The 15,421-nt window shown below is 36.6% G+C and overlaps 3 protein-coding genes and 1 pseudogene across 3 annotated transcripts; 1 reads left to right on the forward strand and 3 right to left on the reverse strand.

Annotated features, from left to right (window-relative positions):
• Positions 1-4,104: 4,104 nt before the first annotated feature.
• Positions 4,105-5,194, reverse strand: LOC117625285 (annotated as a pseudogene).
• Positions 5,195-5,965: 771 nt separating this feature from the next.
• LOC117626134 (F-box/kelch-repeat protein At3g23880-like) lies at positions 5,966-8,502 on the reverse strand. Its single transcript, XM_034357786.1, has 3 exons — positions 8,402-8,502; positions 6,826-8,143; positions 5,966-6,230 (listed from the first exon to the last, which is right to left on the reverse strand). Exon 2 carries the CDS (start codon positions 8,113-8,115, stop codon positions 6,838-6,840), a length of 1,278 nt encoding a protein of 425 aa, XP_034213677.1. The 5' UTR covers positions 8,116-8,143; positions 8,402-8,502; the 3' UTR covers positions 5,966-6,230; positions 6,826-6,837.
• Positions 8,503-12,039: 3,537 nt separating this feature from the next.
• Positions 12,040-12,423, forward strand: LOC117625286. Its single transcript, XM_034356871.1, has one exon. It carries the CDS (start codon positions 12,040-12,042, stop codon positions 12,421-12,423), a length of 384 nt encoding a protein of 127 aa, XP_034212762.1.
• Positions 12,424-13,659: 1,236 nt separating this feature from the next.
• Positions 13,660-14,817, reverse strand: LOC117625287 (52 kDa repressor of the inhibitor of the protein kinase-like). Its single transcript, XM_034356872.1, has one exon. The coding sequence runs from the start codon at positions 14,815-14,817 to the stop codon at positions 13,660-13,662; it is 1,158 nt and encodes a 385-aa protein (XP_034212763.1).
• Between the last annotated feature and the right edge of the window lie 604 nt (positions 14,818-15,421).

Raw genomic sequence — 15,421 nt, forward strand, 5'->3', positions numbered from 1 at the left:
CGGGCGGCTATACCGGGTTTTTAAATAGCCGCACACCTTTACTTTCTTTGACAAGTGGAACTTAGGCTCTGGCGGGCCTTATGACGTATAGCCGTGCGGCTATACTCCGCTAATGTTGAATTGAGGTTCAGTTAATGTTGCAAAAATAGTATTATACATGTACGTATGTATTTTTCGTGTTTAATACAAGTATTTGGTATAAAAATTTCAATAAGAGACATAAAATTCTTGTATTATACACAAAATTCTAATTTTTAATTTTTTTTGAAAAGAAATAGTATAGCTCGTATAGCCGTGCGGCTATACTCTGCTAATCCAACAAATTCCACTGGGAGAGATTTTTTGCATTAATTTTGGAAAAAAAAAATATTTATTTCTTTAATTTTGTTTTTTGGGCCAACTTCTTTTATTTAATATATTTAATTAAGTAATATCTTACCTCTTTTGAATTACTTTAATTAGTAATTATGTTTTGATTATTATTTCTTTAGTCAATATTTAAATATGTTACTGATTTCACAAATGACTAAATAAATAGTAAGTACTTGAAGTTCAATGGACGTTAAAAAAATAAATTACTTATTTCGTTTGGTTGTCTTAATTAGATTTCCCCAGAGTCCAAGAGCCCCAAGGCCCAAGTCTTTGAAAACCAAATGTACAATACTCGTATTATACATATACGTATGTATTTTTCCTGTTTAATACACATATTTTTTTACAAAAATTTCAATAAGGCACACAAAATCCACGTATTATACACAAAGTTCACATACATTATTGAATAAAAACAATATATATTAAAAAATAATATAGTGGCTGAACTTTTAAGTTGTAGTGTGCCAAAATAGTACAGCCGCGCGGCTATACAAGGATTTTTATTTTTTTTAATAAAAATTGTATAGCCGCATGGCTATAGACACTTGGCTTTAACTTTTTTTTTACACGTGACGCATAGGCGCTGTGAGGGTCTCTTTTTTTTAGATATATATAAATAGTATAGCCGGCCGGCTATACTGCATTTTAAAAAATTCCCTAATTTTTTTAAAAAATGGTATGGCCGAATGGCTTTACTCTTTTTGATAACGTATAGCCTTGCGGCTAGACTAGGTTTTTTAATTTTTCGAAAAGAAATAGTATAGCCGTGTGTTGAATGGAGATTCAGTTAATGTTGGAAAAATTGTATAGGTACGTGTGTATTTTACGTGTTTAACGTATTTGGTATAAAAAGTTCAATAAGAAACATAAAATTCACATATTATACACAAAATTCTAAGTTGTAATGTGGCAAAATAGTACAGGCAGGCTGTACTCGGATATTTAATTTTTTTTAAAAAGAAATAGTATAGCCGGGCGGCTATACTCTGCTAATCTAGCAAATTTCGCTGGCATAGATCTGTGCTGACGACCTTTCGTCATGAGAGGTTTTTTGTATTAATTTTGGAAAAAAAAATATTTGTTTCTTTAATTTTGTTTTTTGGGCCATAAAGCTAGAATTCCATATTGAAAATACCCTAAATGATACAAATATTTATGAGGATTTAGGGATTGAACCACACATCCACCATGGATGTGCAGCATACTTCTCTAATTAGGAATTTGGTTCAGCCCTTGATCTAACTTCCACTTTTTTGCTAAAGTAGCAATCAAAGTCATCACATGCAAAAATTCTCGAGCAATTTTTTTAGTTTTGTATTAACAGGTTCTAATTTCCACTATTGAGTTTTGTCTACAGTAATCAATTTTTTATTTTTGTATTTACAGGATCTTGTGCTAGGGAAAGGAAGAATATTTCAGAGCAAACCATTGCAAAAAGGAAAACAACATTTCCAATTTTTTTAAAAGGAAAAATCAATTCATTGGTATCTGAATGTGTAATTAAAGGTTTAAAACGTACACTTACCAATGTTACAAATTGCCTTTCAATGCACCAAATAGCCAACTTATTCTTATAAATGAAAACGTTACTCAAGTCAAGAAATTTCATGCATTCTTCCTCAAGTATATAATAAATAATGTATCATCACGCCCGTAAAATTGTGAAGAGAAATGAAACCAGAATATATGCTTGAAGACAGAAGCGAGGCAGACGAGTGATTAAGGATTGTGGGTTGGTTATTATGGCAGGGGCTGGTGTTGCTTTGGCAACAACAGCTAGTGATCATGCTCCTCATGGTGATGGTGGTGTTGGTTGTCGAGAAGGAGGTTGTGGCGGCTGAGGAGGTAGTGGAGATTTTTGATATATTCAAAGTTGAGATAATCTGTGTTTATTACTGAGAAGAATGTTGAGAATGGGGGTTGAGTTAATGTTTCAACGCACCTTCATTATTCAAAAGTAGATTCTACTGTCAATTGTTGAGCTCAGGGAAAACTATGCAATGAAAATGAAAAGAAAATTGCAGAGGCATTTAATAGAAAATGGTGCAGAGTTCCAAACTGCGAAGCCAAATGAAAACTTTAACTAGATACTTCAATAGTTCCATTAAAGTTTTTCAAAAGCTGAAGACTAGATAGTGCAAGAACTACTTTTAAAAAACATATCAGCGCTACAAATAACAAGTTCCACGCCAAGTAAATACAACGAAACATCAGGCACTTCAGGCATAGGACGCTACTGCCCTACAAATCAGCAACAAACATCAACATGTTAGATAACAAGAACTGGGAGTGACTGCACATCAGGCATCAGGCACTTCAGGCAAACGACGTTACAGCACTACAAATCTGCAGCAACAGAAAACAAGAAAAGTGCTACGCTAATCAATTATTGTTAAGCATTATAGTTGACATCAGTTGTCATGATGAAAACTTTTCCCAGTACTTCTTCGGGAGTGCAAATGAAAATTCCTCTCCCTAAATGAAAACTAAATTGGAAACGAAACTATTATACAAATGAAAACCATTGGAAAAGGGATTAAAGCCTGAACTATAGCACAATCTCTTACAGCAGCAAACAATAAATTGAATACACAAACTTCACTACAGTATAGCAGTAATCAGTCCACCCTCAAAAGTCATACCAACTTGGTATTATATGAGTCAAAAACTAAAAGCACTCATAAAAGACCAGTCTAACCGTGTTTACATATGAAAGCTGAGTTGATATTATTATTATAATTATATTATTTTTAACTTTTTGATATCCAAATTGAGTTTCCATGAGAGCTGAGTTGACTTTAGTCACAAGTTGTGCTCTAGCAATAGAAGTGAGAAAGACAATCAGCTAAAGGAAAAAAAACCCACACAAGTCGACATAATAAAGATCCCACAGCAATTTAGCCACCAATCATGCTTTTAATCAACATAAAAACCTGGCAAACAAAGAATTGAAATGTTTTGCTCTCAGCACTATAATACATTACCTGTTCTTTCTCTTAGTAAGACTCTGCATCGCTCTTGTCGAGTAAGAGGAGGCTCTCTTCATAAAAATAAACAGTACAATATTTATATCCAGAAATCCCAAGATTTTTAAACTGTTTGCTCACAAGGTCTAGTGAAACTAGTTCCTGCCTCCCTTCTTTTGTTAGCAGTAACAGTACTTCCCCGCTCTTGCTAAAACATAAGGCCCTGGGTAAAAGTCTTTCTGTGGACCGAGAGTAATCAATTTGGTCCATGATTCCTTTCTGCCATACTCTTTCATCACCCATATATCAAGAACAGAATCTTCGCGCCTATTATCCATCATGAAATCTTTACAACTGTTATCCCTCATAAACAGAGCAATAGATTTTTTGTTATCTGAAACAGACAATTGCAATCCCCACTTGGGATTCCAACTCATCTTCGGCATAGGTATCTGTGTTGAGAATTTCATTCGTACTTTTTCATGCATTGCCCTCTTGCAGCTTCTGTTTGGCGCTGTGTTGAGAATTATTGGCCAAAGAGGTTCTTTTCAGGATTGCTTAATGAATTGTTTAACTAACTACAATGCTCATATCACAGTTTCTCTAGCTTTGAGCAAAATCTTACTTGTTTGTTGGCAGATTTGGGAGTCCATAAATCGTTGTATCTTTCGACGTATATGCACTCATCCAACAAAAAGTTTGACAGTTGTTGCTCACACTTGTGTTGAGTTCTTCTGGCATGGTACTTCTTCTGTATCAACTACTATTCGAGGAGATCTCGTGGCCAAGCTACTCCAATCAGATGGCTTCCGCCCAAGCCCTCATTTCTCAAGAGGAACTTTGATGGCTCTGTTAAAGCTTCTTCTTCGTCTGCTGCAGTTTTTGTTATTAGAGATGCAGGAGAAACACAACCAAGATTGCTCCATGTGCCCGTGGCTAGGGAATAAACCTCAGCTAGAGTTGTAGTTGGCTGCTTATCTTCCTCCAATAAAGTCACAAGTCGCACAACCTTATAGTCATTGGTCATGGCATCAAAACCAAACCCAACAGAAGCATTGTTCCTACCATGCGACCGAAAGGTAATACCAGGCCTGGGAAGGGTCACCAACTTTCTAATGGTTGTGTTCCATATAAAGAAGTTGTAAGCAAAAGAGGGGATATCATCTGCAAGGAAAATTAGCCCGTCACAAGTGCCAACCACTCAAAGATGTGAATTCCCAAAGTTTTTCTTTGCGGCAATTGGAAATTCGATCTTGGAGTACACATCACACGCTTGCTTATCATGATGCACAGAGTGAACCTCGTCTTTTACCTTGTGAATGACCTTGTTTTGGTAGTAGGTGAGGCTACAGCTACCAGAAATTATGTGGAGTAGGGGGAGGTGAATGCCATTTTGGTTAGCAAAGTCCACTGTTGGGCTGAGGTAGGCGTGAATAAAGCTTCGGCTTATGATCATGGACCTCCATGTCTTGCAGACTGAAGTACATTTGATCAGAGATTTAAAAGGTAGCCTAATTCGGATCTCTTGTATGATTTCCTGAGGAAAAGAGCGTGCGATCGTTTCAATTTTCAATTTGATCCCTTGTCTGACATTTTTTAAGTTATCAATGTCTTGCGCATTCAAATAGTTATACCAACTGAGAAAAGCAATGGAGACAAAACTCAGCTATAATTGAGAAAACAAAATATCAAGGGAGCTGTTCTTACAGCAGAGTAACATTCATATACAAGTTTTAGTCGGAAAATTAAAAGTACTAAAATCCAATCCAAATCCATCAGAAAGGAAAAAAAAAAGTTACAAATTGCCTCTCAATGTACCAAATAGCCAGCTTATTCTGCCTCCAGTATATCATCACGCTGGTAAAACTGTTAAGAGAAATGAAACCAGATTATATGCTTGGACGTTGTTCATCGTGTGCATCTAGTAGTGTCACTAGTGGTGGTGGTTGTCGAGGCGGCTGCGGAGGTGGATGTGGAGGTTAATAGGGATTTTCATACTTAATCGGCTTGTTGTATTGTAGTTATGGGTCTAATTCCTCCGTCATATAATTAGTACTTAGTTTTGAAATTCGAATAAACCTTTGATATAGGTTATCATTTGGTATATTATTACATGCTTGGTGTTGCCTTGCTTTGACTATAGTTTCAAGCATATGGTATCCAGTTGATTTCCACTCCTAATTAAATCCCTATAGGAAAATCATTCAATAAAAAACTGTAAAAGAGATTTCAACTCCTAATTAAAATGTTCTTACAGCAGACTAGTTCTTAATTCAAATGCTGAAACAGCTCTAGCCTCTGAAACAAGGTGCTTTGTCCGAGCTTCTGGGAATTTTAATGAAATTTAAAAATCATTATTATTGAGTCGAATGTTGAATGGGGGTTGAGTTTAATGTTGCAAAAATGGTCTTCAAACGAATGCAATTGCAAAAATAGACAACCATCATATGTTGCAGGCATGCAGTTAACTAAAACAGGGTACAATTTCAAGTCACCTTCATTACTCAATTAAAAGTGAATTCTGCTGTAAATTGTTCAGCTCAGGGAAAACTACGCAATAAAAATGGAAAAGAAAATTGCAAAAGCATTTCATGGAAACTGGTGCAGAGAACTGCAAAGGCAAATGAAATTTGTAACTAGATACTTCCATTAAAGCTTCCCAAAAGCTGAAGAATAAATAGTGCAAGAACTACTAGATAACAAGTTCCATGCCAAGTAAATACACAGAAACATCAGGCATAGGACGCTACTGCCCTACAAATCGGCAAAAAAATGAACAAGAAAACGAAAATACATCAGCAAGATAGATAACAAGAAACGGACGTTGACGCACATCAGGCATCAGGCACGTCAGGCACCTTCGGCAAACAACGTTACTGCACTACAAATCTGCAACAAAAGAAAACAAGAAAAGTGCTGCGTTAATCAATTGTTAAGCATTAGAGTTGACATCACTTGTCATGAAAACTTTTCCCAGTACTTCTTCAGGAGTGCAAATCAAACTTCCTCTTCATGCTTACACAAATGAAAGCTAAATTGGAAAAGAAACTAATGTACAAATGAAAACATTGGAAAAGGGATTAAAGCAGCAAACAAAACCATGCAAACTGAATACACAGACTTCACTACAGTAGCTGCAATCAGTCCAATGTCTAAAGTCATACCAAGTTGACTAAGACTAAGAGCACATAAAAGACCAGTCTAATCGTGTTTACATGAGAGCTTAGTAGATATTATTATAAATTATAATTACACTGTTTTTAACTTTTTGATATCCAAATTGAGTCTCCATGAGAGCTGTGTTGACTTTAGTCACAAGTTGTGTTCTACCAACAGAAGCGAGAAAGACAATCAGCTAAAAGAAAGAACCCACAACAAGTCTGACATAAGAAATATCCCACAGCAATTTAGTCACCAATCATGCTTTTAATGAACATAACTAAAGAATTGAAATGTTCTGCTCTCAGCACAATAATCACATTACCTGTTCTTTCTCTTAGTATGACTCTGCATCGCTCTTGTCGAGTAAGAGGAGGCTCTCTTTATAAAAATGACCAGTACAATATTTATATCCAGAAATCCCAAGAAGTTTACGCTGTTTGCTCACAAGGTCTAGTGATAACAGTTCCTGCCTCTCTTTTTCTTTGAGCAGTAACAGTAATTCCCCACTCTTCCTAAAACATAAGGCGCTGAGGAAAATTGTTTCTGGACCTTGTGGATTGAGAGTAATCAATTTGGTCCATGATTCCTCTCTGCCATACTCTTTCATCACCCATATATCAAGAACAGAATCTTCACGCCCATAATCCCTATAGAAATCTTCACGATTGTTGGGCCTCATGAACAAAGCAATAGATTTTTTGTTATCTGAAACAGACAATTGCAATCCCGAATTGAAATCCCATTGAATAATCTTCGGCATAGGTATCTGACTGAACACCTCCTTGCCCAGATCAAATGTCAATATAATATAGTAAGAATCAACATCTGTTTGACAGACTACAGGCCAATGAAGAACCCCATTAACAAAAGCACTGGATGCGGCCATTTCTATTCGACATGTAGGAGAAACACAAGCAGGACTGCTCCATGTGCCGGTGGCTAGGGAATAAACCTCAGTTAGAGTTGGCGTCCCATCATCTTCATCCAATAAAGTCACAACTCGCACAACCTTATAGTCATTGGTTGTAGCATCAAAACCGAACCCAATAGAAGCATCGTACCCACCATGCGTCTCATAAGTAATACCAGGCATGGGAAGGGTCACTGACTTTTTAATGGCTGGGTTCCATATAATGAAGTTGTCAGCATAAGAGGGGACATCATCCGCAAGGCAAATTAGCCCATCACAAGTGCCAACCACACGAAGATGTGAATTGCCGTAGTTTTTCTTTGCGGCAATTGGAAATTCGATCTTGGAGTACACATCAAACGCCTGGCTATCATGATGCACAGAGTGAACCTCGTCTTTCACCTTGTGAATGAACGTGTTTTGGTGGTAGTTGAGGCTATTGCTACCAGAAATTCTGTGGAGTAGGAGGAGGTCAATGTCATTCTGGTTAGCAAAGTCCACTGTTGGGTTGAGGTGGGCATGAATAAAGCTTTTGTTTATGATCATGGACCTCCATGCCTTGCAGACTGAAGTGCATTTGATCAGAGATTTAACGGATAGCCTAATTAGGATCTCTTGTATGATTTCCTCAGGAAAAGCGTGTGCCATCGCTTCAAATTTCAATTCGTGTATCCGTTGTGTGATATCTTGTATGTTATCCATGTCTTGCAAATTCAAATAGTTATACCACCTGAGAAAAGCAATAGAGACAAAACTCAGCACAAATTGAGAAAAAAAAAAAACAGGGGAGCTGTTCTTAAAGCAGAGCACTAAAAAGAACAGAGCAAAAAGAACCCTAAACGTCATAATATTCATACCAAACCCAAAAAAAAAAAAAAAAAAACCCATCAGGGAAGAAAATACTAAAAACCAGACCCATAATTTTTAGCTGACAAAAAAGCTCTAAAAAAATTCCCAGAAGAAGGAAAGAGTAAGTTTAGGAACTTACAAATTTTGGTCCTGATGAGCAGAGCCGAAGTAATGTAGGTGAAGAAGAAAAGCTTCTAGGAATTTCCTTTCCGTACCCTACCGATCGGAAAAGCTGCTCTATTTATATGCTTTGTCACTGCAAAAGCTTTCCTTTTTTTTTTTTTTTGGTCAAGCTGCAAAAGCTTTCCTATTTGTTTTTGAAGAAATCAAACGTTAAAAGTGTTGAGGCTCAAAAAAATCCACGGTTGGGCCCGAATGAATTCCCGGTTCAGTACGATGCCTTGTTAAGAAAGACTCAATTTGGAGCACACGAAAGTCCACCATGCACGAGTCACAGTCCACATGTCATCCCAAATAAATAATCCGTCATGCTAGGAATTGAGATAAAGATTGTAAAATACACTGGCTCTACAAGCTCATGCTAAACTAAACGTCATGTCCCTCTTCAGGAACGATAAAATTAAAGCATGTCAAGCAGGAAATCATTATTGCACACCCAACCACGCTACAGGCCTAAATGGGGCCAAGCCACTCGAATTGCCTGGGATTGCTTGAGTGGGTTGTGGTATGGATGATAACAAGTTGTCATGATGCCCATTGATGAGCCAAGAAATGGAAGTCTATGGTTGCTTGGGAGCCTCAAAACTCAAGTCCATTTCTTGAGCCCAAACATGTGGGTGAGCATAAGAGAGAAAGAGAAAATAGCCCAACTAAAATAGCTCAATGCTTAATAAGGTTAGCCCATTTGTTTGATGAATTAACTTGCTGTCTTAGAAGGCCCATACAATTATAATAAGAAGCAGCAAAAGCCCCAGCATTTGGCTGGAGAACAAAGCCACAAAGGGAGCCTGGAGGTCCACATGCGCAGAGCTGATGGGAGGCTCCAACACGTGGGAAGGAACAAGTTTCAAGCAAAAACATCCAAAGGACCAGGGGATATTAGAGCGTAGGCTGCCAGAAGGAGAGGCACCCTTCGAACCAGCGTGTATACCAATTTCTTTTCTTCATTAGATCTAGCCATGGAATGAGGAAGGAAAAAAAAAGGGAAATAGCTGAGAATGGGAGTCTCCCACTGAAACAGCTGCGGGAAAAGGCCTTGAGTTCCCAATAATCCCTGATTTTGTGCAAATGGGCAGAGAGAATTTCACCAAGATGGGAAAAGTCAAGGGAGGATAGGAGAAAGGAAGGGAAAGATTTGGCTAAATTGGATAGAAACCATTAGGGTTTCTTGGGAAGGGGGAGCTTCCAGCGGCTATAAATGAAGCACCTCCTACCCAACAACCATCAACCACATTCAGAGAGCAAGCTTCCTCTCTTACCTGCAAAACCCAGCAAATTCGTGCTTTATTCCTTCTTCTCCCCCATTTTACCTCTTCTGGCAGACTGTTCTAGCATTTGACAAAGCCTCTGTCAAGCTGCCGGAAAAACACTTAAGCCACCCATTCTTCTTTCTTTCCCTCATTCTCAGCCAAACCTTTCTACAAACCCTTTCTCTCCTACCTTAATACCCCCCTTTCCCCCCCCAGGAACACTTAGTTTTCTCTTCAGTGCTAAACTCATGACAATTTGCTTCCATGCCACAAGCCTCTCATGCCAAGCTAAAAAATCTATCTGTAAGCTGTTGTTATTTTTGTCGGTGAAGGTAACCAAGGTGTTTCCTAAGACCCTACTGTCTTTTCGAAGCATTCTTGAGGCTTGATCTCTGAACTCAGGCACAGGGGATAATTTCATCAGTTTCGCTCCTTACGGCAACCCAGCCCATTTGTAGCTACCGAAAGAAAAAAGCCCCTACAACAAGTTTCTTAGAATAAGTTGTTTGGGATATATCTCTGTAAAATGAAGTGTAAATGAAAATAAAGTATTTCACATTAAACCATTGCAAGAGCGAAAACAACATTCCCAATTTTTTAAAAGGAATAATCAACTCTTTGGTTTCTGAATGTGTAGTTTAAGGCTTTTTGGTGCATTAAGGTTCAAGGTCCTGAGATTTTGAGGGCTTATATAAAATTTAAACTAGACCCCTTATATAATCTAACATGAAAATATTATAAAATAAATAAAAATTCTATGACTTAATGTCATAAACTAATTTTTTTATAATTAAAATTCATCATCAGTTAGCATATAATAACAATCACAAATCAAATTCATAAATTTTTTTAATGTTTTCATTTGATAAAGTTAAATATTAGTATGTTCGGTTAAAAAAAAAGAGTTTAAGAGAAAAAAGAAGACATGAATGTTTTCTTTTTTGGTTTTGTTGAGTGGAAGAAAGATTTTAGACTCAAACATAAGCCTTGTACCAAGGGATATGCGCTAGAAACCAGCTTCATCAAATACACTTTTGTGTCAATGTGCTGCACGCTGTAGTATATATACAATTTTTATAATATTATATATAATATAACGTAAAAAAAACTTGTGGGCCCTGTGCGGTAGTGCTACTTGTACCATGCCAATGCCACCCCTAGTTACAAATTCCTTTTCAATGCACCAAAAAGCCAACTTACTCTTATAAAAGAAATTTCACGCATTCTTCCTCAAGTTTATATAATAATTAATTTAACATTACGCTGGTAAAATTTTGAAGAGAAATGAAAGTAGAATATGCTTGGAAGTTGTTCATAGTGTGCGGCTTTATAATTGCTAGTGTCACTTATGTGTGCAGCCTTTGTGACAAACACAAGAGAAATAATAAAAATCAAAGCAAACGAGCGATTAAGGACGGTGGGATGGTTATTATGGCAGGAGCTGGTGTTGTTTTGGCCATGGCAGCCACGGCAGTCAAACTCCTTATAAGCCCTTATAAGGTATTTTAATTTTCTAATGTGGGACATTTTTACTTTCACATTCTTATAATTGGGACGGATATTTTGGCAGGAGCCGGTGTTGTTTGGGGTACTCCAGCTGTTGTAGTCACCATAACTAGTGATGTTGGCGGTGGCAGGGGTTGGGCAGGAGGAGGTGGGGGTGGGGGAGGGTGGAGGTGGGTGGAGGAGGATGTTGGGGTTGCATTTTTAATTTTTATTTTTATACAAATGATTTGGGTAGGGGTAATCAAACATTAAATATCTCCGTACTAACAACGGATTTGAGACATTAAAATGGATTAAGAGTTTATTCAATTGTGTTGAATTTTTCTTGTCTCTCACACTAGCAATTATTGTAAAACTTACACTAAACCTAGTCCTCGTCTCCAACCTTGTTAACTGCTCCTCTCAACAAACCCTTATCCACAACTGTTTTAATGGAGTCAAAAGACTTTTTGGAGGGACCTTTTGGTACTTCTAGGCGCAAGCCTGCTTGCTTTCCATTATACAATCCAAATAAAGGGATAAAACTGTAATATACTAAAATGTTTTTCTATATGGTCCAATATAAAATAATCAGGGTGAGGCTTATTATAGCTCCAATATTAATTTGTTTTTTCAAATCTTCAATAGTCTTCTTATTTCAGCATCCATTGTCGGAGACTCTAATCTTAACATTCCTTCCTTGAACAAAAACAAAAACAAGTGTTAGTAAAGAATGCCAACTTGTAAGCTTCCGCACAAAAACGCTGAAGCCTGGTTTCCAACTTCCAACCCCAAGCTTACAAAATATGTAGATATAAAGAGTGTGCTATAAACTCCCTTCTTCCATATGTAAAAAGAAATCATGAAGCCATATGCTATAACCCTCATAGCCTTCGGGGCTGTCGTTGCTGCTGCTGCCGTTATATGTCTGTGTTTTGTTTGCATCGGAGGCAACAAGAAGAAGCAAATGACCAGAAGGTCATCCACCGTCATGCAAAGCATAACGCCGCCTCCGGCTCAACGAGGTCACGGAGATGTTGAAGGAGGTGAAGCTGTTCATCACCAAAGCAGGCCTAATGGAACAAAAGATGGTGGCATGGTGATTTTGGTAGGGGCCGGTGCAGCTTTTGCTACTGCTGCTGTTACAGCCGCCGTAACTAGTGAGGCTAACGGAGGTAGTTGTGGTGGCTGTGACGGCGAGGGCGGTGCGTGCGGGGGCTGTGGCGGAGGTTGTGGTGCTGATTAGATGTTGTACACTAATTTTCTGTTATTTTTTAAATTTAAATTTTATTGTTATTTGGAGAATAAAATCAACGAGCGATTTCAGAAACTTGGCTTGTTTTGTTATGGTGGGCTGAATTATCTGTTTGTCACACAACTTGCATATCAGTTGATCCATCACAGATCAAGCATGTGCTTAATTTGATTTTGAAGTTTAAATAAACGTATTATAGTACAACGTTTTGTATCATTACATGTTTTGCTGTTGCCTAATTGCCATTTAAATATTACACACTTGATATTTTCTGATTCTATTATGATAATCACAACTCGATCTCCTCCAATTTGTGAAATTTACTCCCCAAGGAGAAAAAAAAAAAAAAAGGTCATTGTAGCCAAATAACTTAATTTTCATAAAAATAAATTCATTTGCATGCCTATATTTTCAACTCTTAATGATTAATTAATTTTTTTTTGGCCAAACTTAAGGATTAATTAATTGACGATCATAAAAATAAAGTCATTAAAAGAAAATTAATTTTCATACAAAATTAATTTGCACTATAGATGCCAAGAAATTTCTATGCTGCAAAAAGTCAAGTATTTATTATGTTCCGCACAAAATGCGCCCGGAAAATGTCTAAAATCCAACCAATTAAGATGGTGCAATATGTGGATATAAATAGTGCGCCAATACCGTTTTTCTCTGTGTAAACTTGTGAAAAAATGAAAGCGATTGCTACAACACTGATAGCCTGTGGCTCTGCGATTGGGGTTGTTATTTGTTTTACGTGTGTTGTTTTTTGCTGCAGGAACAAGAATAAGAACAAGAACACCGTGGTGCCTCCTTCCAGTCAACCAGCTAACCGCGGTGACGTTGAAAGAGGCGGAGTCTCTAATCAAAGCAGTAGCAGAACCAAGGATGGTGGCATGGATATTTTGGCAGGAGCTCGTGTTGCTTTGGCTACTACAGCCAGGGCCGGCCCTGGGTGATTTAAGGCCTAGGGCCAAAGTTCAAGAATGTGCCCTTTATAAACAAATAAATAAATATAATTACAATTTTTTATTAAATAATAAATTTTATTAAAATTATAAGAGTTTACAACCAATAATATAGAAAACTTTGGGCCTCAAACGAAGGAAAAAGAGTACCCGATTGAAAAGATTACAATCAACAACAAATTAACTTGCATGTCCCTATGCTTCACCTTCATATGCACCTACAAAATAAAAATAGCAATGAAATCCTAATCACAAAAGATCACTTAAAATGTCTTCTTGTTGCAGTTTTAGAAGCAAAATCATCAATTATACTATCATATTTAATGTTTTCCAACATATCTCTTTCAATGCATAATATAGCTAGTCCATTTAGCCTATCTTGAGCCATGGTGGTCCGCAAATAAGATTTTAATAATTTTAATTTAGAAAAACTTCTTTCAGCAGATGCCACAGTCACAGGTATAGTCAGTAATATCCTATAAGCAACCATTACATTTGGAAACATATCCACACTCTTTACAAATTCTAGAATTTTAATGGATGTCGATGGTTTATCTGTTTCAATTGCTTCACTTGGTAACATCACTTGCAACACCTGTAATTCTGACTCTAAATCTCTTGCATCAATATCAGTATCATTGTCATTTTTTAAAGCATTTTCAAGATTCAAACAAGAGCTTCTCAATTCATTTTCATCCAAAGAAGTCAATTTTGCAGCATCAAATAAGAACCCAAAAATAGATTCAAAGATATGCAATTGTTCAAACCTACTTTTCAATTCACCAAGAGCAATATCCACTATGACAAGAAAGTAATCAGTTCTAAAGGATTCTTCAGATGATTGTTGTTCCCTCTCATTATTGGAAATCTCATCAAAATGTCTCTTTCTACAGGTTTGACGTTTTTTAAGAAATATAGGCTCAATTTCCATATCTAATGCAATTACTTTAGCATCAATCATGGCAGAAGTAAACCCATTTATCCTATAGTTTTCAAAAAATGAAACGAGTCCTTCTAATTGTCTTACAGCAACATCAAGACGCATGTCTTCAGATTGTAATTTTTTACTAACTAAGTTAATCTTGTGCAAAATGTCATACCAAATAACCAAGCTTAATATAAACTCGAAACTTGAAAGCTCTCCTGATGCTAAACTTTCAGCATCCCTACTCAATTTAGCATCTTCACTAATTTCAGCTAATTTAAATAAAGCTTCTCTGATTTTAGAAGCTTGAGATTTTATTGCTTTAACACTTTCTATGTGACTTTCCCAGCGTGTAGTTGACAATGATTTCAAAGTTAAACCATCAATATAATCAAGTAACACATTCCACCTTTTTGTTGAATTAGAGAATACCGTNTATATGCATTGACATGCTCCAAAAAAGGATTTNGCTTTGACACATGACTTGGCCATATCACAAAGTATTAAATTAAGACAATGAGAACCGCATGGCATGTAAAANGCTCTAGGATTTATATCAAGTAATCTTTTTTGTACACCCATATTTTTCCCTTTCATATTTGATCCATTATCATAGCCCTGCCCCCTTACATCATCAATATTTAGTTCAAGCTTTTTTATTACATCTTGCAATTCATTAAAAATTCCTAATCCAGTTGTATCTTGCACAATTAGAAACTCTAAAAAGTACTCTTCTATATTTATCGGAGTACATGAAACATCTACACACCTTAATATTAAAGTCATTTGTTCTTTGTGACTTGCATCAGGAGTACAATCAAGAATCACTGAAAAATACTTTGCCTCTTTGACTTTTTTAATAATTATTTGTTTAACATTTGATGCTAAAATATCTATCAACTCATTTTGAATTTTATGGCTAAGATAATGATAATGAATTTTCTTATCTTGAATGAGACGAAAATGATGTTGCATTACTGGATCAAACTCTGAGATCATTTCAAGTAGGCCTAAAAAGTTACCATTGCCATCTTCAAAAACTTTTTCATTTGTTCCACGGAATGCCAAATTATGTGTAGCAAGACATTTCACAACA

This window comes from Prunus dulcis, chromosome 4 (assembly GCF_902201215.1).
Source record: "Prunus dulcis chromosome 4, ALMONDv2, whole genome shotgun sequence".
Taxonomy (NCBI): Eukaryota; Viridiplantae; Streptophyta; class Magnoliopsida; order Rosales; family Rosaceae; genus Prunus; species Prunus dulcis.

Coding starts and splice junctions, on each gene's coding strand:
- LOC117626134 (XM_034357786.1), bottom strand. CDS start 8,115: ATGGATAACATACAAGATATCACACAACGGATACACGAATTGAAATTT.
- LOC117625286 (XM_034356871.1), top strand. CDS start 12,040: ATGAAGCCATATGCTATAACCCTCATAGCCTTCGGGGCTGTCGTTGCT.